Raw genomic sequence first — 26,247 nt, forward strand, 5'->3', positions numbered from 1 at the left:
TGTCTCCCATATATATATACACCTCCTCTGCAGTTCATCAGGGCTGGTTTCTCATCATTACTTGGCTCCTCATGTGTGTTTTCCCCTGGTTTTTGGTTGCCTATATTTTGTTCTTGGATTTTGCTTCTGTTCCCTTTTTTGATTTCATAAAACCTACAAGAACTCATCTCTGCATTTGGGTCCTTAACCAACCACCACCCAACCCTGACACCTACAGCTCCTTTCTCAGCCTGATCACAGAGCTCAGGTTCTGTCTATCTGATTATTGTATTGAGGGAGAGTTTTATTTCAGTGATCGAGCTGTTGTGTTTTGGAGCATTATTATGAACTTAAAACACAACAAAAAACTGTCTACATTGGGGTTTACTTGGGAAAGGCTGACACACACTCAAGCTAAAGCAGACTCCCTTCTTTAGTTTTGCCAATAGGCGTAGTTGAGATAATAATGACAGGTTACATGATTAATTATTTAAACCTGTATTCTCAACACATGAAATTTGCAACAACAAAAAATTGATATAAAAACAAAAATAATTTGGGTGGGCTTGAGAACATTTGGGGAGGCTTGAGGGGGTTGAGAGAGAAACAAAATTCAAGAAACACAAATTTCTATTTATAAATAGAAGTAGCCCATCTTTATAAGTAGTACCTTTAGCATTCAGCTTATCGGCCAGCATATACAGTATAACAGAAGCCTTCTCTGAGCCAAATAAAATATATAAATTAGCAGCAAGTTTGCTCTCCCTGTTATGCAGACACAGAACAACTGCCTATTCACATCCTGTAACTATCAAGAATTGTCTCACCTCATTGTTCTTATAGCTTTTAGTATAACCTTAACTGTGGAGCCAGTTCTGTTTTAGTTAGACTAGTTAGACTTAGGCCTACCTATGCTCTAGTTGCACATTCAGACAACACTTTTGATAACCTGACTGGGTAGGTGGCAGTGCATCTCCATAACTGAAGCCCTTATGTAGTCTTGGACAGCATTGGTCAGTTCAGTGGTGAACTAGCAAATGATTCTGAGGCTAAGGCTGATTATTATGAGAAGTGAATGCTGCTCCTTGTTGTTTAATTCAAAACAGGCAAGCTACTGTAGTATAACATTCACAACATTCATCATGCTTTCTGCTGTCAGTGTGAGAAGTGAAAATTTTTTGCGATGTGTGTAGGTACAAAAATGCTAATGTCAAAAACATTTTTCTGTAATGCTCATTTTTGTAGCAGCATTTTTGCATATCTCAGCTTTAGGTGTCAACTGTGTTTCCCTTATGAATATGCCTCTATGCATGTATTTCTACCAGAGATCTAGAGAAGATTTTCTATGTTAGGTATGATTTAGATACAACCATCATTCCTGAAGCCAATCTAATTAGAATTGTGGATAAATGCCAACCTTAGAATGGGAGGGATGTATGATGTGAAGAGAGAGAGAGAGAAAGGGAGAAGAGACCAATGAATCAGACTTTTAAAATAATTCATACAGTGCCAAAGCACAGATTTGATTACTTTGCAGTGTGTCAGGAGAGTTAATTATCCTAACTCAACAAAGTGAAGAGAACTTGGATAGAGTCAAGTATAGAAAAAGAGAAGATAAGTTAAGATAAAGCTTCAACTTCAGACAGTCACACTTTAGTTTTTATCTCTTTTCATTGGCTTCCTAAAATTTCGAATTATTTTCTCTTCTATTCTGTTTTTTCTTCATATTGGTATTTTTCTCTGAGGGGCCTAAACCAGTTAAGTTCCTTTCAAATTATGGATTAAACTTCCACTCTAAGTTTGAAGAAAATGAGAACAGCAAAACAGCAGTGAGATCAAAGTCTGCAAACTTTTCAGCAAAAGGAAACTACCTTCTGTCTCCAGCATGCACACATGCAGCCGCAAAATACTGAGAGAGTGTTGAGGGGAATGTGACCCAGAGTGGCAGTAAAAGTTGGTCACCATTTCAACAGAGGCCCGGTTTTGGGGTAGAGGGGTTCAAATGGGACCTTGATGAGATAACTTACAGCCAGAAATTAATTGTAGAATAATGGCTAGATCAGTCTCAAATTTCAAAAATACACATATGTGATTCATACATGCACAGGACAAGATCCACACATGCACAACACGATTCACACAAGCACAAAAAAATGATACAGGCAAGCACACAAAATCCACCAATGCACTGAATAAGATTCACCAAAGTATTTATGGTCCTAAAACAATTGAAAAAAATGATAAAGTACCAGTGGTCTTTAGACTTCACTGCAAATGTTTGTGGATTTTTGAGACTGACCTAATGCGACTTGATACACAAATGCATTTTTTTAAGCAGGCAAGGGTTTGTCACCAATCACAAAACTCCCTTGTATACAGTAAGCCTTTCACAACAAAGTACTCCACGTGTAATGACTAACCCCCAGATTCCACATACTCCATCAGCGCTCCGCTCCGCCCTGTTGATGTACGTTGTGCGGAGTACTTGTCTGTCAATGAGAACTTTTCCTCATCCACCGCTACTCCTTCAAACGTCACCATCCATATATGTCTTCTCTGTCCTTTACTTCAAAATATGAAGCTGAGCTATGTTTTGCTCTGCTCCAGTCTGGTCAGGTCAAGATCCGCAATTGCAATCACACCAGACAGGAAAAAGAACGGCAAGAGCATCCGGTTTATCAAATTAAAATATAGTAACGACAGATCGGTAACTACAAATTAGAGCATAATTTCTATATATTGCCAAAAGCTAAGACCATTTAATTAAATTATTGGATGCAAACTATTGGTACTTCAACATACCTGGAAGCAGATTTCTCATCTCCATCAAAATATTTATTTTATACTGTGAGGCTTAAAACTTTAATCAAATCCAGTCACAACAGCTTCCAAGAGCGCCTGGGTGGCATGGATTAAGAGATGCTGAGTTTGGAGGAAGAGAACAAACCAACTTTGTGTGATTATTCCTATTACAAAGACCCACAACGAAAACATAATGTTTGGGCAGAAATGTGAGTAATGCTGATGGTGAGATTTAACTATATCATATTAAATTAAGCATTCATTAATACATGTTTTTCTCTAGTGAATTAAATAATTGTATAGCGCATGCTCTCCTCGAGCTCCGAGGAAGTCGGAGCGGAGCAGGACGGGAGGAACCGTGGAGTATGTAGACTTTGCTTTGTGCAGGCGGTCTGGAGCGGAGCGGGATCGATACAGAGCATATGGAATCTGGGGGTTAGTCATCCCATGTGGAGTGCTTTCTTGTAATTGGCTTGTACAAGAGAGCTTTGTGATTGCTGGCAAACCATTGCCTGCCTAAAAAATGTATTTGTGTATCAAGGCTATCAGCGCAGTCTCAAAAATCCACACACATGAAGTGAAGTTTAAAAACCACTGATACATTGTAATTTAAATTATAATTGTTGGATCTTGTTCCGTGCATGTGTGGATCTTGTTTGCTTGCCTGAATCTTGCTGTGTGTCTGTGGATCTTGTACTGTGTGTGTGGATTCTTTTGTGCATGTATGAATCATTTGTGTGTATTTGTGAAAATTGAGACCAATCTAGATCCATATAGAATGACTTGAGCTTAATTTTTTCAGTCTTCTTTTTTTTCCAATTTTCTGTTTCTAAATGTGTGCTACTATACTAAGAACTGTTGTGAAATTTATCCTAATCTTAATAAATGATAGTTAATAAGCTGAATGTGAATGCAATGAGTTTGCAACCCTAAGACATCAAGCATTTTGTAAAATAGGTTCAACAGCAGATATTAATATTGTAACTCAACAGCTACTGTAAAATACAGACAATTCATCTAAAATAATATAATAATATAACAATATAATAAAGTAGAATAATATAATAAAATAATAATATAATAAAAAAACATTGTCTTTTATCAATACTTTGAAATATTTCTGAAAGATTAATGACACAGCAAGCTCGAAGCACTGCACTTTCTTGTGGTACGACGCTAGGAAATTTTAGACAACTAACACACATATTCATCATTTTTTCAGAAATTGTCAAAGAGCTAAAAATAAAATCCATCAAGACAATTTGTCTCCTGGCAGCTAAAATACTCATGACTGGAGGGAATCATTTCTAAGATTTTGCTAGATTGATTTTAAAAGCATATGGTTTTGTATCTTGGCAGCAGTCACATATTAAAGTCCATCAACAGTTTATCCTAAAGTAATTCAGAGATGTCAAAGTAAATCAATAATAAAACACAATGACTTCTGATGCTCCTCAGCTATTAAAACTGTGCAGCTTCAAACCTTCATCATGGATATCACACAACCCGAATATTTACATGGTCTTTTTAATGTGAATATGTTATATGAATAAGTTAAATAAACATATAATTCATGAAAAATGAAATTTCTTTTAATTCTGAGACGTTCAATAAAATTTGCATTGTTCACAATTTATTCGAAAGACTTTCATAAGAACAGAACAATCCATCTTAAATCACAAAAAATATCTAATTTCTGTCCTTTTATGTACATCAGTCAAAGAGTAGAGAAAGGAGCAATAAGTACACTGTGAAAAATATTGAATCCTTAAGGATCTCAGGCAATGTGGAAAAACAGCTTCAGAGTATGAGGGTAAAAGAGTTTCACAAGTACTAATTATACTGTCAGAAAAGGAAAATCCAGAAAGTTTAATTATCTTATACATCCATGTATCTGGCTCTGCTTTTCCTCAGGAAAACATTCCTCCTGTCGTTTTACTGTAAAAAGCAGAGCACATACAATACTATCAAAGGGTTTTGACAATTACGTAGGAGATCTTGCCTTAAGCACAGACTGGGTTCATACTTTAGCTTTCTACCATATACACAAGAGAAATAATTGTAAAAAAAAACAAACACAAAAACACCATTTACTTAGCACTAGTATGCTCTTTTAGCAGGTATTTCTGTGACTAAAACTCATATTTGGCGCATACTCTAATGTATCTCATTTCAATCCATCTATCAATCAACTTTTATTTACCTTGCCCTTTAAAACACATGAGGTGACCAAAGTTATGTTCATAAAATATAAAACAGAATAAAAAACAGAATGAGGAAAAAAAACAATGAACAAGCCCAAAATAAAGTAGGAAGTATGCCACACTGTTACTAAATGTTAAAAGCCAGTCTGGACAAATAGGTTTAAAGCCTTGCTTAAAAATGCCAAAGTCAGTATTGGTGTGAATGTCAGGAGGCAATTTGTTTTAAAGCCTGAGCCCAGTGACTGAGAAAGCTCAATCACCCCCGTATTTGTACCTCGCTCTAGGGATTTCTAACAAGAGCTGGTTTGTTGACCTTAAGGCCCTAGTTGGGTTCCAAATGCACAACAGTTCAGACAAGTATGGAGGGGCAAGAGCATTAAGGGCTTTAAAGACAAAGAGCAAAATTTGAAAAAAGAAACTCGAAGCCAGTAAAGAAATAAAAGAGTGCTGTCATCAGGGAAAGCTGGATAAATAGCAGGCATTGGCTTTTTAAACCAACTGAAGATGATTGATTGACGACAGGAAGACACCGACATAGACTGCATACCATCTGTCAATTCTCAAGCTTTAAAATATGTGGATAGTTTTCTCAAGATCAATACAGTTTTAAAACTGTTTTACCTTTGGTAAAAGACATAATGGATTAAATCTGGCCCCTGATCAGTCAATCTGGCCCTGTCAAATCAAACTGCTATTAAAGATCACTGTAAGCCTCTTTACAGGTGCTCTAGATGTAGAAGATAAAAAATAAAATTAGAGTGTGTACAATCACCAATTAAACATCCTCTTCATTATGGCCTCAGATCTGAACCTTCAGAAACGAATGATAACATTTTGAAAAGTGAGCTTTCTGCGACCTAAAGAATGTTTCCATTCTAATGTCACAACAATTACAAGAGAAACTCATCCTTGCTTTTAGCTTTGATCGCAGTGATTACTGCCACAGTATCTTCACATTCCTGACAAAAAAATCAGACAGCTGCAGCTAACCCAAAAAAGCTTTCTGCTTTTCTTCTCACTAAAACTAGAAAAAATGAGCCCATCATTTTGGCTTTGAAGTCTTTAGACTTGCTACCTGTAGCTCAGAGAATACATTATAAAATACTTCTAATAGTTTATAAATTGCTGAACAGACTTACTATTGTTGTATCAACCTTTCAGAACTCTCAGGTCTTCTGGTTCTAGTCTAATTTATATCCCAAAACCAGAACCAAACATGGAGAAGCAACTATCAGTTTTTATACATATGCGCGAAATACAAAACAATTTGGATCATACTCCTACATTTAAATTCCTTTACAGCAAATCAAGGCTAAAGACCGACCTGTTCAGAACTGCCTTTTTTTTATCCAAATACTATGATAAGTAATCTACATACAATGTGGTTGGAAAGCTGCTCTAAACAAAATATCTTATGTAAGTGTATCTGGTTGTTATGATTTTTATGATTTTGTGTGATTATTCTTATGTTTTGATGATTTGCTGGGAAACTGATTGACGTTAATGATATTTTTATGACTTAAGATTGATTCTAACTGATGTTCTTAATATAACCGGACCTCAGTCTATATTGCAAAGAGGACAAAAATGTTCAACTTAATTTGGATAACAGCAAAGTGTGAATCTACATGTAATTTTTAGAATGAGATAAAACCCTATGCACACAGGCAAGGTCATGGAATATAAATACTTCAGTAATTATACTGCACTGCATTGTACTGTACTACTAGAGTTCTTTTGGGTAAAGATTTCTTAGTATACATTTAATTATTTCAGCCTCTGTTTAAGTCTGTGATGAATTATTCTGTTTAGATGTTCAGTTTATACCATGTTGTCTTGCTTCAGTATACATTATATATTTAGATATTATTAGAGTGCATTATTATTCATCAGTACGCTTGCATACTTCGTCCTTTCTGTGTTTTGAACCCTTCAAAACAATGTGTGACAAAAAAAGGCTATAACCAAATTCTTCAAGGTTTCATATATCACTGTCTATACACTTTATTTTGAAGAAAATGCTGTGGTTTGCATTCCTTAACCCACCAACAACAGGAGATAAAGAAACCACAGGGCATTTGGGAATATAATTTCAAAGATCAGGGCGATGCTGCCTCTGCCTCCACCCACCAGATCAGCAGATTAGTCAATATACAGGAAACAAACGCTGCTAACCTCAAATAAATAAATAAATAAATAAAAAATAAAACCCCAAAAATCAAAAGCAAAAAACTGAAAGAACCATGTTCACAAACTGTAAATTAAGAAAATTTCACTTGCTCTGGGCTTACTACTTCATATGGCATATCAAAAAAAGAAATCCTCTGGATTGGAACCACATGTATCAGAAGAAATAAGTGTAAATTGACTTGCAAGTGAATGTGCTGGCATGCATTAGTAAATTTGTTTTTTTTCTTCTTTTTTTTTTTTTTATAAAAATGATGTGTGAGAAGATAAGAATGAGTTATATGCCACCACAGTAACAAAACCCAAAGTTGTGAAAAATGAATTGACAGAGAATGAGTATTGTAGACTTGGCCAGGGGCATGCTGTGTCCCTCTGTGGAGCTTTAGACTCGGCTCTCTGAATTCATGATATTACATAAATCACTAACATAACCGTATTTGAATCAGTGAGGGAAGAAAAGATGAGAATGAATTTCTTTGCTGATCTAACTTAAAAAGACTATATAGTGCATCTTTTCACAAATGTCCCCGGAGAACCTCATTTTTAGATAACAAATAGGATTTTTGACCTTTAAAGCATAATGTAATTAAAATTCTTTGCCAGCTCTATAAGACTATCTGAATTTTTTTTTAATTAGTTCTTCATTTACAGGAAACAAATGTTTCTAATTTGAATTTGGCTATTTATTTTTCTATTTTTTTTGTTTTGTTATTTTCTTAAGTAGGCATGAATAAATGTTCATGATGCAGTCCTTTGAGTTCAGTATTCAACTTAGCGAGCCTAATAAATGCCCTGAGCTCATCATGAAGGTTTCTCTTTCACCTTAACAGGATAAGCAATACCTATATCTAAACAGAAGATATTCAGTTAATTCAAAAAAGTATTACAAATAAATACCAGTGTGCAGTTATGGATGCACATTTTTTTTTATAATGAGGTAGGTAACAGATTAGATGAAGGCATGAGACAATACAATATGTAAGGCATAGAGATATGCACACATACAGTATTAGGTTTCATGTTAGCAGCCATTGAATGCTGACGAAGCATTCCAAACCAGCACAAATGGAACCATTCAAATCTAATCTCACAACTTAAAACCCCTGAGGAGCACCAAAGTGCATCTTTTCAACTAACTCACATCAATTACCTCTTTTAACACATGTTGGCTGAGTCAAGCAGAAATGAGCCAGATAGTTGACTTAGGCTTTGCAGAGTATTATAAGAAGCTTCAACACCCCTCAATGAAACTGGTTTGAAAATAATTTGCTTGCTGCCTGGTCTTAGTATGTTGGAATCAGACAAGTTGCAGCTGGTGTGGACTGTTTGACATAACATGAAATAGATATTTTTTAAGTGTGTTTGACACTGCTGATGTGCACTGACAGAAAACTGAAGATACATTTGTTAAGGCCAGTTTTAAAAGTCATGTCATTATAATCAATGTAGTTCTTTCAAACAATTATTAAAACCTGTATTATTAATATTAAAAAAATAGATATATCCTTTACAACTCTAGATTTTTATTTTATTTCCGTTTGCGCATCTGTGCACTCCAATTGAAGGTAAAATGATTTGAATTTAGGTACACAATCTTGTAAAGGTGACTTATATCCATTCTGTCTAATCAATAGAGGTATACCAATACTGGCGGGTATTTTGGGCAAATATTTGCTTTTTTTTTTTTGCTTGTATTGGCATTGACACATCAATTTTGGTTCACCAATTTTGCTGAGCAGTTGCAAAAAGTGTTCATTCAAATACCTTTGCATAACTTGCTCCAATACCTCTTGTCAACAAAGGCTTCATTTCAACAAACTACACTATAATATATGTGAAGGTAATTAACAGCACTGAATTACAATATTTGTGTTACATCTGTGATTGCACAGATAAACATATTTGAGAAGTGCAAAAAAGTAACAACATTAAAATCAAGATTAACATACACATCAAAGTTAAAAACTTAAAAAAAAAACTTGGCATTTACAAAACCGATGAAGGTCAACCATTTAATTTTATCCTTGCATAGATTTTGTGTCTGCAAGTTGCATCATAACTTAAACCTTAACTTATCACTCAACAGAAGGTATAATTTGCTTTGAAAAAACAGTTTGGGGCTTGGTGATAAATGCATTTCTCTGATTAGCATTCATTTTAATCATGTACTTCATTTCTTTCCTAGTTATAATCCCTCCTAAATGTGCATTTTGTCTATATTTATTTTTCCTACATCAGAGGTAAAACACAATGATCTTGTGTGAAAGTGTGCACCATTGTTGGTCAAAAATTTGCTAAATGTTTGTTCAAGTTTTTAATGTCTCTTAATCTTTTGCAACACTTTTCAAAAAACATTTATTGTTAAATCTGCAAATAAGTGCACTCCTTACTTTTCTGACATTATTTTGCCCATCCTAAAAGCCAGCTGCAACTTGCAACAGTAGCACACATACATACGTCAGATATGAATGCTGTATGGAAAAGATGTAAGCAGAGCCCCATGTGCGGGGTGCCTATTGGCATAAGTGTCCATGTGCTTACTTCAAGCACGCAATTTATTGGCTCAAACACGTAACAAAAGGAAGTGCCACAACCAAACGAAGCCCAGACATATAGGTGTGGCCCTCTGTGTTTGATGCTCAAAACTGGCAGTTAAACACAAAATATAGAGTTTTAAAACCTCCAAAGCCATCATTTAGATCAGCCCTTCCAAACCCTAGGGCCACAGAGTATTTGACCCATGGACCCATGGACTTCTCATTTTATTTAGAATCTGAGTCTTAGTAATGTTTTATTTTTGTTTTTATTATCAAATCCTGTCTTCCACATGAATCACTTTTCAATCTTGCTCTCTAAGTTAAACAAAAAACAAATGTCTTTGGAAAGTTTCTTTGTGCATGGTAAGAGAGTCTACAAGGAGACAGAAGTAGAGCCTACAAGTTTAAACAAAAAGAAAGCTGCATTTTGCAGACAATACCAGCAGGTCTTGTTAAAATAGGGCTTTATTGCAACAGGTTACCAGTGTACATGCCCACTCTCCGTAATATGCTTCAATGCTTCATTTGACATAATAAAGACATCAAAAGTGCTTTGTCACTTTGGGGCTGCATTAAAAGAAAAGAATTTGGGGTATTTGAAAGAAACAAGAATGAAAAAGAAGGAGAGAATCTATTACTGAAGGCCACCACATCAACAAATTAGAAAGCACTGATAGTATCATTCTTGGTGAGTAGCTGTATTGCTATGGCTAAGAATGAATTTACTATTGGTGAAGAATTGATCCTAAGGTCACTAGAAATATTTGTCTGTGAAATTCTAGGGAGGCTATGGTTAAAAAGCAAAGGTGCCTCTTTCTCCTAACACTACTTGACACATTAGAGAAACAGCAGAGGAAAGTGAGATATAATTGTGGTAGAGAACTAACACATTACCATGGTATGCCATCCAGGTTGACAAGTCAACAGATCTTGATAACAAGGCAATACTTGTTTATTTAAAATATGTTTATCAGGAGGATGTTCATGAGGATATGTTATTGTTGCCAACAAGAACCACAGCTGCAGATCTATTCATGTTGCTGGATAATTATATATCAGTAAAAAAATTAAATGGGTATTTATCGACATACACGGATAAAGCTGCTGCCATGACCAGACAGTTGTCTGGTTTAACTGTTTGAATTAAGGAAGTTCTACCTGAATGTGAGATTATGCACTTTCTTGCCCAGGGAAATAGTGAAAGTAGAAAAAAGACACCATTACTTAAAAGTGTTTTGGATGATGTAGTTAATTTTTTCAACCAAATCAAAGCATATGTCCTCATATTTGAACTCATCAACTTTGGCCTTATCTGGAATTGGGCTGTGGGGGGACTATGAGTTGATCTGCATAGCGTAGCTGGGATCTGACCCTGGAGCTAGGCATGGGGTGGAGGTTTGTAGGCAAGCACCCGCTGGGTGGGTTCCTACTCATGGGAACTAATCAGACCAAGCTTGAAGAATTGACACAAGGTCCTCCTCCAGTGGGCCCATCGCCTTCAGGGGGAATCATAAGGGACTGGTGCTAAGACAATTGGGCAGCAGTCAAAGTCGGATGTGTTAGCGACCTTATCCACAGATGCTTAGAGCACACACCTTGAATACAGAAATACGAAAACATCATGCTTAACACACCATATCCATTGTGCATCATGGTGGAAAGCAGCATTATGCTATCGGGACAATTTCTTCTGCAGATCCAGGGAAGGTAGTCACTGGCTTGATGGTTTAGACCAAAGCAAAGTGTTTGAGAAAGAAACAGTCAAAGTCCAATATATTGCAAAAAGAAATGGCAGGATTCTAGACTCTTATGAATAAAACTGAAGACATATCTCTGTAACGATTTATCAAATGATTCGAGGACACTGATTCTTGGAGGCAAATCATCTGTATCAAGACTTTGTTTAATGATACAGCCACTGTATTCTGGGTGGGTGGATACCACTAATGATACCCTGCTGATACAGGGAAGGCAATGTGCTTTCATTAGCAATCGAGAGAGAAACAAAGGGCAGATAGTAGTGTAGAGAAATAGATAAAGTAATTAAGGTGCAGGTTCACTTTCAACTTTACCTCTCAGCACTCCTCAGGAATCCTCACACTCTGCTTGTTCCCCTACTTGGAATGGGCACTGAAATGCGGTATCAAAACGGCCCCGGGGACAACTTCAGACCGTCCTCATGGAGCAACAAGCTTCAGTCGGAAATATTAAGGTGCCATTTCACTTTTCATGGACAGTCCAGCTCAGAAAACACTTACTTATGATCTTATTAACACTATTGTAAATTTAACCACATTTCAGAATGACTTACTTTTTGCTTTTATCCAATAGTTAGTAGTGATGATTCTACTAGCTTATTTGTGTTACTTGAAACTTATGTGAGAAGTGAGAACCATTAATCGTGACGTGTTTACTGTCTTCAATGACTGCAGGTCTGAGCCTCTCCTGCTTATAAAGGCTCAGAAAGGTGTTAGTCAGTTAGTCAGCCCTGCTGAGCAAGAGTCAGGGGGGAAGACAGCTACTCGTCTGTTTTCCAACAATGAGTCGTGTTGCATGAGCAAAGCTTCGACTAATCCCACCTTAGATGACAAAATGCAATCTAAACATGATCTAAACCTCATCTTTAATACTGTATACTATTAATTTTTAACCATTTTGTTTGATTACAACTAAAGTAATGATAAATCCTTAAAAATACTCGACCCTATCCCCAACCTTTGATTTCAACAGAACTTTTTGGATGGTTATGTAAAATCAAAGAGAGGGTTCAGGCGGGTGCGGCTGTGAGCAGAATTTGTATTGTATCATAATTTGAAACAGTAGTTTACCTTTTTTAAGAATGTGTATTTTTATTAATTCTGTTTTGCACCAAAGACAATATGAGGAGTTCTGTTTTATTTGAACAGAACTATGCTTTCAATGTAAACAAAAACAAAATCTAGAATACAATATGTAATGAAAACTTAATGCACCATTTCATTTATGACCACTTTCAATAAAGCTGTAGCTTGCACCATAATAACCACAATTCAACCACAAAGATAGAAGCTGATGTTTTGTATTATTCTTTTTGCTGCAGATGCATCCTTTTTATTTATTTCTATAAACCAATGCAAACCACACTTTCAGTTATTTATTCACAAAAATGAATAACAACAGGCCCACTTCTCCATTATGCACTGCTTTGTATTGTTATAGTTGCAATATGACAAAACATAAAACAGTTCGAGTGTTATGAATACTTTGGCATGGTATGGTTCTAAGATCAGAATTCTAAGAGGTTTAGTGTGGATTCAGTTCTGATTATTTTCTTGATTTAAACTAACTCAGTACAACAACAACTATGACAAAATCCAATGGTTTGAACAGGGGTAAAGGTCACTGGCATAAAAAAAAATCCTAATGGATTTTCCAGCCATTCTCTCGTTGGCAGAGCTTTTGCAGTAGCTTACTAAGTAGACACATGGAAATAACAAGGAAATAAGGCATACACACATTAAAGGAGGGAAAAATAAACTCAACCTGGACCCTTGTAATCAATCACACTTATTTCATCATCCAGTCCTGTTTTCATTTATATATTCTCCTTCCTCTCCTTGATAACAACGTGTAAAAGTGTGTATGTCCATGCTTATTTTCTTCTCAAATCTTGGTTTCCCAGGGAACAGCTTTACAACTACGGTATTCCAGACCACCCTTTTTATATTTCACATTAACAAGCAAGGACAAATGCAATGTTTTATTGCTCTATTACTGTGCAACAGTGAATGTGTGCACAAGTAAGAAAGGTTGACTTGGCTGGCAAACCGCTGAGATGAACTTATGAATAGGTAAGTTGGAAAGAAAATAGTGAGAGTGCAGTTGACCTTCATCCCTTCTCTGTAACTAGAGAAATGGTTTAATCTAGCTAGAGAGTTGCACCAAAAGCAAAATCACACAGACACAGCATGTACACAGAACATGGTTTCTTACAGTCACATATAACCCCACACACCCAACACAGACACAGTGAGTGGGGCAGTAAATGTCACTGGGAGGAAATGAGGGCAGCTGTGCTTTTATGGTTTCATTTGGTCTGTTATATTTATCTGACCCTCCCATGTCCCCTCTCTTACAAACACATTGATTATTCATTCTCCATTTTGATAGAAGGTGTAACATTAAGGTCGAAAGGTAAGCTAGTTTTTTTCCTTTTCAACTCAAAAATGCAAATGCTGAAAAAGTTTCACAAACATTCACATTACACCAGAGAGCTGGTCAGTGCTGCCCTTTCCAAGCTCTTCTGGCTGCTAAGCAACCGTGTGGGACATTGAATTCACATGATTTAATAAAACTCAATAATGTACAATGGTTAAATACTTCCAACTGTGTCACATATGCAGTTGGGAAATCAAAATCCCTCCAATATCCCTCTGTAATGTTTAAATCAGATGCAGACAATTCTGTATGAAAGGAATCTCTATTATAAGATAATAATAGCATGTGAATGTCATGAGAGGGGCTAACTCAGCTTCCCTGCATGGATTGCTGCAAAAGTTTAATTTACAAGTGTTTTTGCATTTATTTTTCTGGCACAGGTGAGAAACCAGGGAGGCTAATTTATCTTCCTGAAAGCACTTATCTGAAATGTTCAAGTGCTTCTGTTCACACTTTCCAGATATTTTAATGTGATGAAAGCTGTTTCACCTTCATCTCAGTCAAGGCTGTCTGTGCAATGAATTCACCAGAGCACCGACAATCGCCTTCAGCACAACAGAGGTGGTTGTTTCTTGTTGGGTACATAAAAAAGATCTGAACTTTAACACTGCAGCTGTTACAAGAATGAGTTAGATTCTGAAAATCTTGATAAAATGCCAAAAAGCAAAGGAGAACACTAAATATGCACATTCTCTCTCATCTGTATTTACACATACTTGTGTGATTGTCTAGGAAAAATAAAATAGTACACAGATTTTTCAAGTTGCACTTTAAAAGGTCCTAGGCTTACCAGGCAAGAATGTAATTTCTGCATTCCTTATATGCCCAAAAAAATCACTTTACAGATAGACATCAAGTAATCCTGTCATCTACAGGTCAGATGGACCCATCTAACATCAAAAAATAAGAAAAAAGCTGGATCTGGATTCAAACACACACACATCATACTGGCTCAGCTAGCCTGCAAGCTTCATTCCTCTCCTCCCTCCACTATCTGGTCCGCTGGGAAGGGAAACCCATAAAATGATTCCCGACACTACGGATCAGAGAGCAGTGCCAGCTGAGATGTCTGATATCAACACTTTTCTGCCTGACTGTGGACATGTCACATCAGAGATTTGCAATGATTTGGGCTGACAGGAGCTCTAGCTGTGTCTTGTCTGCATCTGTGTGCCAGTGATGCTGGCCAACTAAAAAATAACCTAATAGAAATGCTATGGCATGGTCAGCTGTGATTCATACGGAGAAAGAAGCTTGTTTAACATAACTGCAAGATGTGGCTGTGCAATAAACTGCTAATTTATTGTCATCACATTTCAGAGAAACTGCTTGGACTACAATAAATATTATATAATTATTAAAGTACCACACAAAGCGTTTCTGTCTGCCTGTGATTTTTTTTTTCTCAACCATATTGGTCAGTGTAGCATGAACATCTTTTAGAAGGAAAAGACATGGACAGGAGGTAAGTCAGTAAGAAACAAATTCTAAGTTGTTACATTGCCAAAACAGCAATAGTCAGGCAGACAAAATCTTCGAGGATCGAAGCAAAATATTACTATCTTTACTCCAGATGTTTGATAGACTTTTTATTTAAGGCCAAAGCAGAAAGACATCAATACTTTTTTTCCGTATTGATTTATAATTTGTTATATTGTTATCATGAAATTTATTTGTGTTATCTTCTGTAACATCCATTCCTAATCATGCGGCTCTAGTACAGGAGTTGTCAGCTTTTTTGTTGTGAAAAAGACTCCACAATAAATACTTTTAGAACATAGTAAGTTATAATAATAATAATAATAATAATAATAATACATTTAATTTATACTGCACTTTTCATCAAAAAGACATCAAAGTACTACAAGAAAGAAAAGAAAAAAGAAAATACATAAAAATAAAAAATTAAAATAATAATAATAATGAAAAAAATATATAAGTTATAAACACATTTGTCAGAGTGAAAAATGCACACAAAAAAAGGTGCAATAACCTGGTTATATAAGTATTTGCTCATTTGTATCCTTTAGATAAAGTCATGTTTTGCAGGGTTAGAAAAAGATACCAACTATATCTTACACCCATGACACTCTTTGCGTAGCTCACGAGCCACATTTGGCTCAACATGCTTGTTCTGGCAACTTGCAGCTTCTCTCAGGCTTTAGAGCTAAAACAAAACAAGTCTTTACATCTTTGTTTCAAAAGATATTCTCAACCGTTTCTATGGAGGTTGAAATAAAGTCTCTTTCAGCTCAGAACAAACTGGTGCTAATGGAAGCAAAAGGCTGTACAAATGCACAGAAACATATTGAGACCTGAGCTTATTATTGCTTATTTCCTGAGGATTGTCATAGACTTTAAGAACCTATTAAGATTAAATCAGTGGTGAGGTGTGTTAACAGGTTTTAACGCTCGGGATATGCATTAGGATATTTCACATGCAGTGGATAATAACCTGCTTTATTGACAATATTTGTTTTGCAATTAATTCTTTTTTTCTCCTGTCATTTCTCAGACAGAAAGCAAAGGGTTTATTCAGTTTTTTATCTCTCTGTGAGTCATAACTATCTTACCTTCAAGGATGACTTCTTTGCCGGTTTTTTTAAGTGCCTGCACAGCCTCATCATGCGTGGCCTCTCGCAAGTCAAATCCATTGACGGACAGAATGGCATCTCCAACATAAAGTGCCTCAGTCTGGTCAGCAGCAAGGCCTTTGAAAATTTTAGAAATGAGGATGGGCATCTTGTTTTCTTTACCACCTGTATACCAAAAGAGAAAATATGGTTTTACCTTCAGGACTGTCTCAAATAATTGCAGCCTACATTCATTTTGGCACACTGCAATGATTACAAATTTGAAAACAGTGTCAATATATTAAAACATCTTCTAAAAATACTATCTATTGGAAAAGTAAATAAAAAATATGGAAATATCTTTAAAAAGATTGCAGCAGCCGAGTTATCCAACAAGAAAACAAGGATTGTAAGTGCCTTCTAAATGAAGTCCTACAACTGTTATTACTCTGACTGCTGCATTCATCATATTTAAGCCTCTAAATTAAGGGAATGTATGTGACATGTGGTTAAAGGCAGACATTTAGCAGCAATTACTCCACCTGTACTAATTTCAGATGCCACCTATCACACCCTCGCCCTCTTTTTCTCCCTTTGTCATTAACTGAAGGTCACGTAGTATGTCAGTACATCTACTTGTTGCTGCGGGCTGCCATTCGTTGCAAGAAATGTCTCTAATAATGCCAGATGGCAGTCTAGCCTTCCAGCTAGTAAAAATAATCTAAAAAGTGGATTAGATTCCATTAAATTTTCAATACACCTAAAACCATTTGTATCTCCACGGTTATCCCTTTAAATCTATTCCACAGACTGTTGTGCAAAAGTCTTAAATCGTCATTTGTGCCTGTAGAATTTGTTTCAAAAGATACAGATATTCATGTACAGTGATATGAAAGAAGTTTTTGTCTCTGATTTCTTCATTTTTAACTATTTTGTCACAACTAAATGTTTCAGATCATCAAAAACATTTTAACCAATAATTTAACATACTTTCAGGGGGACATAGTAACTGTGGAGAGATTCAAATAGCTGGGTGTTCATGTCAACAATAAACTGGACTGGACTCAGGCCCCGTCCACACGAAGTCAAAACGAACACGAAACGCTGATATTTTCCAAAACGTTTGCCGTAAAGACGGAGACGTAAAATAAATGTGAGCGTCCACACGAATGCATGAAAACGCTGCAAAATGTATGCCAGGCCTGTAAGTGGCGCTGTGGTGCCAAAGCAAAAATAAGCGACGAAATGTTGGGCATGCGCACTAATATTTATACATGGTTGCCCTGCGGGTCCATTTTCGTGGTTCAGTCAAATTCAGGTGCTGAACTATGTCGTCGATATTGCTCTGTTCTTCCTGGAGATATTCCAGAAGAGGAAGATTCTGTTGTAAGCCCGACAGCAGGGTGAGTAGCATTAGCAGCAACGGCGCCATTGTTGTTGTGTTACTGGTCGCGCATGCGTGTTTAGAGGCGACGCTATGATGCATGCGTGTTAAAAAAAATATGCGGTTAGAGCGTAAAGATGGAAACGCGAAAACGGCGTTTCGAAATCTTCCCACTCTGAAGGCTGAATAAAAAAAAGATCGTTTACAGACCCCCGAAACGCCGGCTTCGTATGGATGAGAGGCTGGTTTGGTGAAAAATGTGTGCGTTTAGGCCAGGGTTCGTCTTCGTGTGGACGGGGCCTCATAACACCGACGTCCTGTACACGAAGGGCCAGAGCTGCCTCCACCTGCTGAGGCTAAGGTCCCTTTTAATGAGCCCGCCCCTGCTAAAAACTTTTGATGACTCTGTATCCCTCAGCCCTCCTCTATGCCATCGTCTGCTGGGCCCCAGGTAGCGTAGAGTGGGACATAAAGAGACTAAACAAGCTGGTGAGAAGGGCCACTTCTATCCTGGGCTGTGCTTTGGATTCAGTGGAGGAAGTGGCCGAGAGGAGGGTGTGCACCACCTGACTCGGTTACATTCCAGACTTAGATCTGATACTGAATAGATCATTTAAGCTAAATAAAAAAAAAAACCTGCAATGTCTCTAAAAACAGTCTGTAAAGCAGAATATGCCAACATTCCTTTACAATGATTTAAAACATTGCCTTTGATTGCAGATGCTCAACACCTGTTGTTTCCACCAGTGGTTGAGAGACACTTATTTTCTGTCACACAAAAAGAACTGGGTTGCCTTTTCTCACCTTGGCTATTATGCCGTTATACCTATACCTTTTTATATATACTCAGTTTATCAATGAAATTTGTTGAGTGATCTTAAACATGGATGTGTGTAAACAAACTAAAACAGAGCAAAACTAAGAGGCAAATACTCACAACACTGTAGTTTTCTTAAATTGCCTACTGCCAGATTTCTCCAGGCTTATGCAATATTTCTTGTTTTCATCCCAGTATTTATTGTATCCTAAAAAGGATCAAGCTAAAGTTGATGAAGATGAGTAGGCGGTAAACTGTTGGGGAGGGCACAACTCCTTCACACAAACTCAAAACCACGATGACTCAGAAAAAAATTAAAACAAAAAATTCATCCTCGAATTAAACACTTGTAGAGTAATTATTAAATAAGTTAAACTATGGTTGTAAACTGAAGCAAAATAAAGAAGCCTTGAATATACATTCCACCAGAATAGTTATTTCCTTAGACTGCTTCACCCCAGCAGAAAAAAAAGCATGGCACAATATGGTGGGACCAGATGGTCCATGTTTAAAAGCATCACTTCACAACTGCAGTGTGGGAACATTTTGGGTTAATGCCAAATAAAAGAGAAGAGTTACACAGCCCTAAGCTAGATAAAGAAAAATCACACTTCCTTACTCTGCTTTACAATGTTTCTTGGCTTTGAAAGTCACTTTATTGTAACATGCATATGTCAGTTACAATGACATGAATAGCCACTATAGAACTAAAATTAAAGTAACAAAACATGTTAAAATTCCCCCCAAAAAAACATTTCTAAGACAGGACTTGACAAGTGAGGGTTGTATTTGTAAAGAGATAAGTACAATGAGAAAATAATGAACCAAAATAAACCCCCAACAGAAGCACCCGCTTTCTAGCCCTTAAATCTACAACTTGCAAGAGCAAATGGCTTTTCCAGCCCTGGAATGTCAAGTTATTGTCCATTAAAAGCATGGCTGGTTCACCGTAGATGAGTGTGCTTGGTTTGAGGTATTGCTTTCAAGTCAATAAGTCGATGCAATCAGATGATTTTCCTTAGAATGAAAACTTTGAACCAATTGGACTGTATGATCTGGTTAAATTGTTTTTGTAAATTGCCTTGAGGTGACATGTGTTGTGAATTGGTGCTATATAAATAAACTGAAATGAATTGAATGAGTTGTGCCAATCAAATCGCAAAGAGGAGAGTCTTAGTGTGATGTAAACAATGGCTTCCACTAGCCCACAGGTATTTTTAGGATAGAACAGATCGTAGTACTGTGGTCAGTCATTGAAAAGAAAGATGTATTTAGACTAATGCTGACTGGGCTAATATTTCATATAACAGCTCGCTCTGCAGATGGAAAAACAAATGATGAGTCTCAATGCGCTTATGATTGTTGTGTTGCCAATAGTAGCACACATGGAGGACCAGGTAAAGGAAGCAAAGAAACTTGGACTGATTGAGTTTCAAACTCCCTTAGCTAATTCAAGCATTAAAATGACATGATCCTGTCAAAAGAATCTTCATTTTACTTTAGCCTATCTGTGGCCCATTTTGCATGGGATGTTTTTTTTTTCAGAATTTCAGGATGTTATTACTCATCATCTGTGTCTTAAACTTATTTTGGCAATTTTTTATTTTTTCCTATGAGTCAACTGGCCCAAACATCATCACATCCATAATCTAATTTTAAAAAAAGCTGATATCAAATTGTATCAAAACAAAATAAATCTCAATTAAATAATATATTAAATTTGAACCTCTTGATATCCAAAATGTAACAATATATGTAACTGAGAAGCTTTTGAATTATGTTCCTTTTGCAAAAATGAAAAACAGGGACAAAATGGAAATGTATAAGTGAAAGATAGGGGAACAAAATGAAAAAGGGGCAAACTGACCCAGACTCAGTGACTGGACCTTCATGTTTATCTAAGCTAAGTTTGGTGCATCTTATGCCACTAGAGTACTTATGACAGCACTTCACACTTTGTAGGTTGCCTCTCTCTTTTCATCTGGACAAGGAGGAAAACACATCTTACTTCTAAGAGCCCACAAGAGAGCTAATAATGCCATGGGCATCGAAGTGACAGGGCAATGTCATTTCTGTCAAAATAATTTAATGTCACCATCAAAATGGATGCAGGGCACATCAGGACAACAGCTCCAGTATAGAAAGGTGAATGGCAATTTGGATTACAGTTTTATAAAGCCCTATGTTTTTAGCTCTTTGTCAAAAGATTGATTTTAGCAAATAAACTTTCATATCAGACATCGACAAACTTAATAACAACATAATACAGTTTTCAAATGAGAAAATAACTGTAAAACTAAACTTGGTCCAAGTTAAGAAGTAACTGCCTCTGTAACCTAGTAACAGCCTAACTCCTTCCATCACTTTATTAACTGATTTTAAGTCTTTTTGCTGTGAATGTACATTTGGCAAATCTTCTTCTCAGGACTGATGTAATTCAGTCACAATATTTTGGGCATGGATGGCCTGTTTATTTCATACATTTCTAAGAATCAATGGTGCTTGAGCTTACACCCATTAACTGATTGGGAGACATTATAATTAAGGATTTGCTAGAGTTTGCATGCTTCCATAATTTTTTGCAAGTTTACAGATTCAAAAGGAGGAAAGCAGCTGCAGATCATCCCATTGACCTCATCATGTTTGACCTTGAGAATCAAATTATTTCCGTTAAGACCTGTGTTGGGTTTCATCATAAATATAACAGAATAAAAAGTTCAACTTTTGTCTTATCAGTCCACAGTTTTTCAAAAAGGTTGGTGTGTTGAAATATTCTATTCATTAAATGTGCCTTCTATTCTTGTTGGTCAGCAGTGCCTTTGCCCTAAAGCTTAGGTTTTACAATCGCTTTCCTCTGGAATTATAAATTGTAACTTTACTAGAGAAAACTGACACCTATAGTGCATTACACCTTGTTTGGGCCTTTATGTGACATCCTGGCCTAGCCAGCAGGGTGTTTTTAGAATGACTTGGTCTGAAAAACTTTTCCATCATGTTTCAATTACTTTGGTAAAAAAAACAGTTTAATTATTCTGTGTTCTAGTACTAAACCCTAAAAAATTGTTTTGCAGCCTTTACCAGGATAATACATGCGCTTTACTTTTTTTCACATTACTTAAGGGATTTCTGTAGATTGAGGGCAATATATTTTCAGGGAAGGAGGGTCCATCTGATGGTCGAATCTTAGATTCAGGAGGAGCAGTGTGGTTTTCATTCTCGCCGTGGAACATTCAGCTCTACACCATCAGCAGGATCCTGGAGGGTGCATGGGAGTTAGCCCAACCAGTCTACATGTGTTTGGTGGATCTGGAGAAGGCATTTAACCATGTCCCCTGGATCCACAGGGTCCTGTGGTGGGTGCTCCGGGAGTATGGCATACCTGGCCCTTTAAATGCAGGCATACACTTTACAATTTTTTCAGTCATTGCATGCAGCTGCAGCTCAAACTGTATGAAGAAACCGCAACTCCACCATGCTTCTGTGGTTTCATCTGAGAGAAGGAAGAAGAGTCCTTCTTTGCGCATGCCCACTGAGCGATTTGCCCATGACGGTTGACTAAAAATCAAACATGTTTGATTTTCTCCTGACCTCACGATTCTTGATCGGGAGGTGGTCGTGAGAGGCTGATCGCCCCTTGTTACCCCCTGTACACTACATGACGCACGATCAGGCTGAAAGTCAGGTCGATCGAAAAATTCTCGCATGACCGGAAAGTCGGCCTGAAAAGGGCAAAAAATCACACAGTGTAGGCCCAGCTTAATAAGGGCTTTTAGGTCTCTTTATGGCCTGTGTCAGAGCCTGGTCCACATTGAACGCAGTAACTCAGACTCGTTTCCAGTGAGAGTTGGACTCCACCAAGTTTGCCCTTTGTCACCAATTCTGTTCCTGACTTTTATGTACAGAATTTCTAGGCACAGCTATGGTAATTAGGGAATCTATTTTGGTGGCCGTAAGATCGTGTCTCTGCTATTCGCCGATGAAGTGGTTCTATTGGCTTCATCAGGGTGTGATCTACAGCTCTCAGGGGAGCGGTTTGCAGCCAAGTGTGAAGCGGCCGGGATGAGGATCAGTGCCTCCAAATCCAAGACCATGGTCTTGAGCCGGAAAAGGGTAGAGTGCCTTTTAAGTATCTTGGGGTCTTGTTCACAAATGAGGGGAAGATGGAGCGGGAGATGGACAGGCGGATTGGTACGGCATCCACTGTGAAGCGGGTGCTGTACAGGTCCGTTGTGATGAAGAGACATCTGAGCAAAAAGGCAAAGCTCTTGATTTACCAGTCGATCTGCGTTCCTACCCTCATGTATGGTCATGAGCTTTGGATGTACGACCAAATGCCAAAGTAGTTTTCTCGACAGTGTGTCTGGGCTCTTCCTTAGAGAAAGTTTTGGAACCTCAGACATCTCAGGAGGACTCAAAGTAGAGTCACTGCTCCTCCATGTCGAGAGGAGCCAGGTGAGGTGGCTCGGGCATCTGGTTAGGATGCCTCCTGGACGCCTCACTCGTGAGGTGTTCAGGAATGTGTGGGCCTGACTACTGAAGCTGCTACCCCCATGATCCGACCCTGGATTAGCAGAAAAGGATGAATGGATGGGTGTTTTCAGTGATGAATCTGATCCTCTGAGTTACTTAGATGAGTTCTTGAGAAGTATTGCATGCAGTGAGCAGTGACATGTGTTAAGTGCTGTTTATTGACCTAAAAATGTATTCAATATATCTTAACTTAAGTAAAAACTTGGACTAAAACTTACATAGTGTTGCTTGGGAGTGTTGGTCTAGTGGGTAAGAGCTGTTTGCTTGTGCTCTAAGAAGGTTGCAAGTACCTGGTTCGGTTCCCACATCCTCCACTCTGGGTTCCTGGGCAAAACCCTTAACCTTTAACCCTTAACTGCTCCCCGGACGCCCCACAATGGCAGCCCACTGCTCCCCAAGGGGATGGGTCAAAATGCAGGGAACAATTTTCCCATTTGTAGGACAGTAAAGGGATTTATATTACATTACTTAATGTTCCCCAGTGGTTCTATTTAAGAGATGTCCTCATTCTACCAACTGTGGTTATTATATTGAAATCAGTTGTACCAAAAAAAGACAAAACAAAATACCAAACAAACAAAACAGCTTAATTGATAATTTAGGGAATTTGCAAGGGTGGAACAAGTTTTTTTTCCTTGCTCAGTGTAAATATGTCTAGTGTTAAAATACATTTTCTTTTAAGATCATAAAGAAATCTGTAAGGGATCAATTATTTCTGTATGTCACTGTTGAACCCTTTCCCATTTTGATGTTCATTGTTTTCCTCTTGTCGCATACTCTGACATTTTCCTCTAGTCTGAAATATAATTCATTAAAATGACTTCTGAATGAACAGCTTTGACATATTTGACTGAAAATAACCATCATCATGATTCCAATCCAACACCACACTTATCCTCTTTGCATTCCTATTACTTTCCATTCTACAACTTTCCATATCAAATACTTCAGCGCCTTCTGGCTGGTGGCTTGTCAGTCAGCTGACAAGTGGGTGGCAGCAGTGGAGATAAGGTGGAGCTACTGGAGCTACTCATGACAGGTAACTGAACTGTACTGACATGCACAGTACTGACATGGGCCTAATTAGGTAATTTTGTGCCAACAGTGCAATTGTTAGGAAAGCGCTGTCACATATGTTGCACAATCAGCACTTTGAGCTTTATGAGGAAAGGTTCTTACAGCATTATTAAAAAATATCACAAACTTCAAACAACAGGTTTAGAACAAAACTTAAAAACAATTTGCAGCAGCCACTGTTTCTTTTAAAACAAAGTCACTAAAACAATACACATGATGGCTTGTTTTGATGATCTTTTTAAAAAAAAAAATTCTTTGCCTTCTGTTATTTCTGCTACAGGGAAATCCCAAATCATGCACATGAGGAGCTTACAAAAAAAAAAAAAAAAGGTCAGCAGAAACCATTCTACCTCTCACTCAGGAAAGTGGTCTGATCCAGAGACCAGAAGTCTAGCTTCCCAGCCTCCCCTCTTAAATTTAGACATATGAGTAAAGGTTGCCTCTATGCTCTTCTGCAAGCTAGGGTGGGCTCCCTAAAATTAACACCAGTGGAGTACTCCACTCCCAGCCACATAGCTTTCATCTGAGGCCAATGACAACTGACTGCTGCGGACCTCTCCACTCAGCTGTTCACAATGTGGTGTCAGCTATCCCGCAACAACTTCTGCCGTCTTTCATTTGCATTCCCGTGCTTCAGTCTGACACCTTTCCCAACGTTTTTCTTCCTTTCTCATTTACCTTATTTGGCTAAATCCACATCCCATCTCATCTGCAGCATGCTCTTTGCACCGCTTTGTTGCACTATTTTTTCCTTCTCTGCGTTGGAGCAGCCAGCATCACAACAATGTCAATCCTACAGGCTGCCAGCCATGACTTTATTTTAATAACATGCTGTCTTGTTTTCATAACCACCCATTTCTAAAAAGACGGACATTGCGTTTATGTCACAAGGGCTTAGCTTTGTTCTGTCGCTGCTGACAATAGTGGAGGGTTTAAATGAGCATTTTTACAATGATGAGCCATCTTTGCAGAACGACAGTAGTGCAAGCTGACAACAGGCCATCAAGCAAACTCAACGCATGGCTGTCAACCAACAATCAAGTGATTACCTGTGTGCATAAAGTCTTCCAGGGGGAGGAGAATGTAGCTCACTTCAATGCAAGTTCAAACACATACTGCATACAGTCAAAAGAAAAACATCTCTTATCACACATATACTACTGTACATTGTTAGAATACTGCACACAACACTACTAAAGTGTACCGTCGCAAACCAACTGACCTAATTCAATTGGGTCCAAATAGATATAAAGTACATTAAATTGTAATTATTCATAAAATTGCAAGAAAACTTAACAAACACATCCATTAAAAATCAGGTCTGTTTCTTTTCTTCCTAGTACTTTTAGGGTTTGATTCTATGTTGCATTTATGAGAGGCAAACCTTTCCAGGAACTCAAATAAATAAAATGTAATCATTTCTCCACTATCCATTTGACACCCCTATGATTTAATCTTTTTATTTACATTGTCTTTCAGACCTCACCTCTCCATTCTTCTTCTCATTGTGATCGTGCCTCAAAGATAATGGCCTTTAATGCAGGTCGAAGAAACAGGATGATGAAAAGACTTTTATCGGCATCACAGAGCTACACAACACAAGAATGCTAGCTTGGCTTGAAAGATACAGAGAGGTCAGACTTATCTGACTAAAAAGTTAAAAAAGCAGCATTGATTCTGTGAGTCAATGTTGTTGTGCAGCAGCTCTCTCTGTGTGGAAGCTGCTTCCTTACTGTTACTGCAGACAGTTGATGTCTTACATCCAAAGGCAAGGTCTAACTGGAAAAATCCAGAAATGGTTATATTGTGTGAATTTATGGTTAACCACACTTAAAATGTTGTCACATTTGTGTGCAATCGCCTTAATATGTTTATACACAGTAAAGTGGTACAAGTAAGAAGAAATGTGACAGTAACAGGCTGGTTATGCTCCCACAGCAGTGTGTCACAGTGAGCTTGT

The 26,247-nt window shown here is 37.4% G+C and overlaps 1 protein-coding gene across 1 annotated transcript in view; it reads right to left on the reverse strand.

Annotated features, from left to right (window-relative positions):
* snta1 (syntrophin, alpha 1) overlaps positions 1-26,247 on the reverse strand; it is a 52,087-nt gene that overhangs the window by 22,385 nt on the left and 3,455 nt on the right. Inside the window, exon 2 of the mRNA XM_015384129.1 lies at positions 16,480-16,665. Within this exon, the coding sequence (XP_015239615.1) occupies positions 16,480-16,665 (186 nt within the window). The remainder of the gene's footprint in view (positions 1-16,479; positions 16,666-26,247) is intronic.

The sequence above is a fragment of the Cyprinodon variegatus genome, unplaced genomic scaffold (genome assembly GCF_000732505.1).
Source record: "Cyprinodon variegatus isolate N-32 unplaced genomic scaffold, C_variegatus-1.0 Scaffold305, whole genome shotgun sequence".
Lineage (NCBI taxonomy): Eukaryota > Metazoa > Chordata > Actinopteri > Cyprinodontiformes > Cyprinodontidae > Cyprinodon > Cyprinodon variegatus.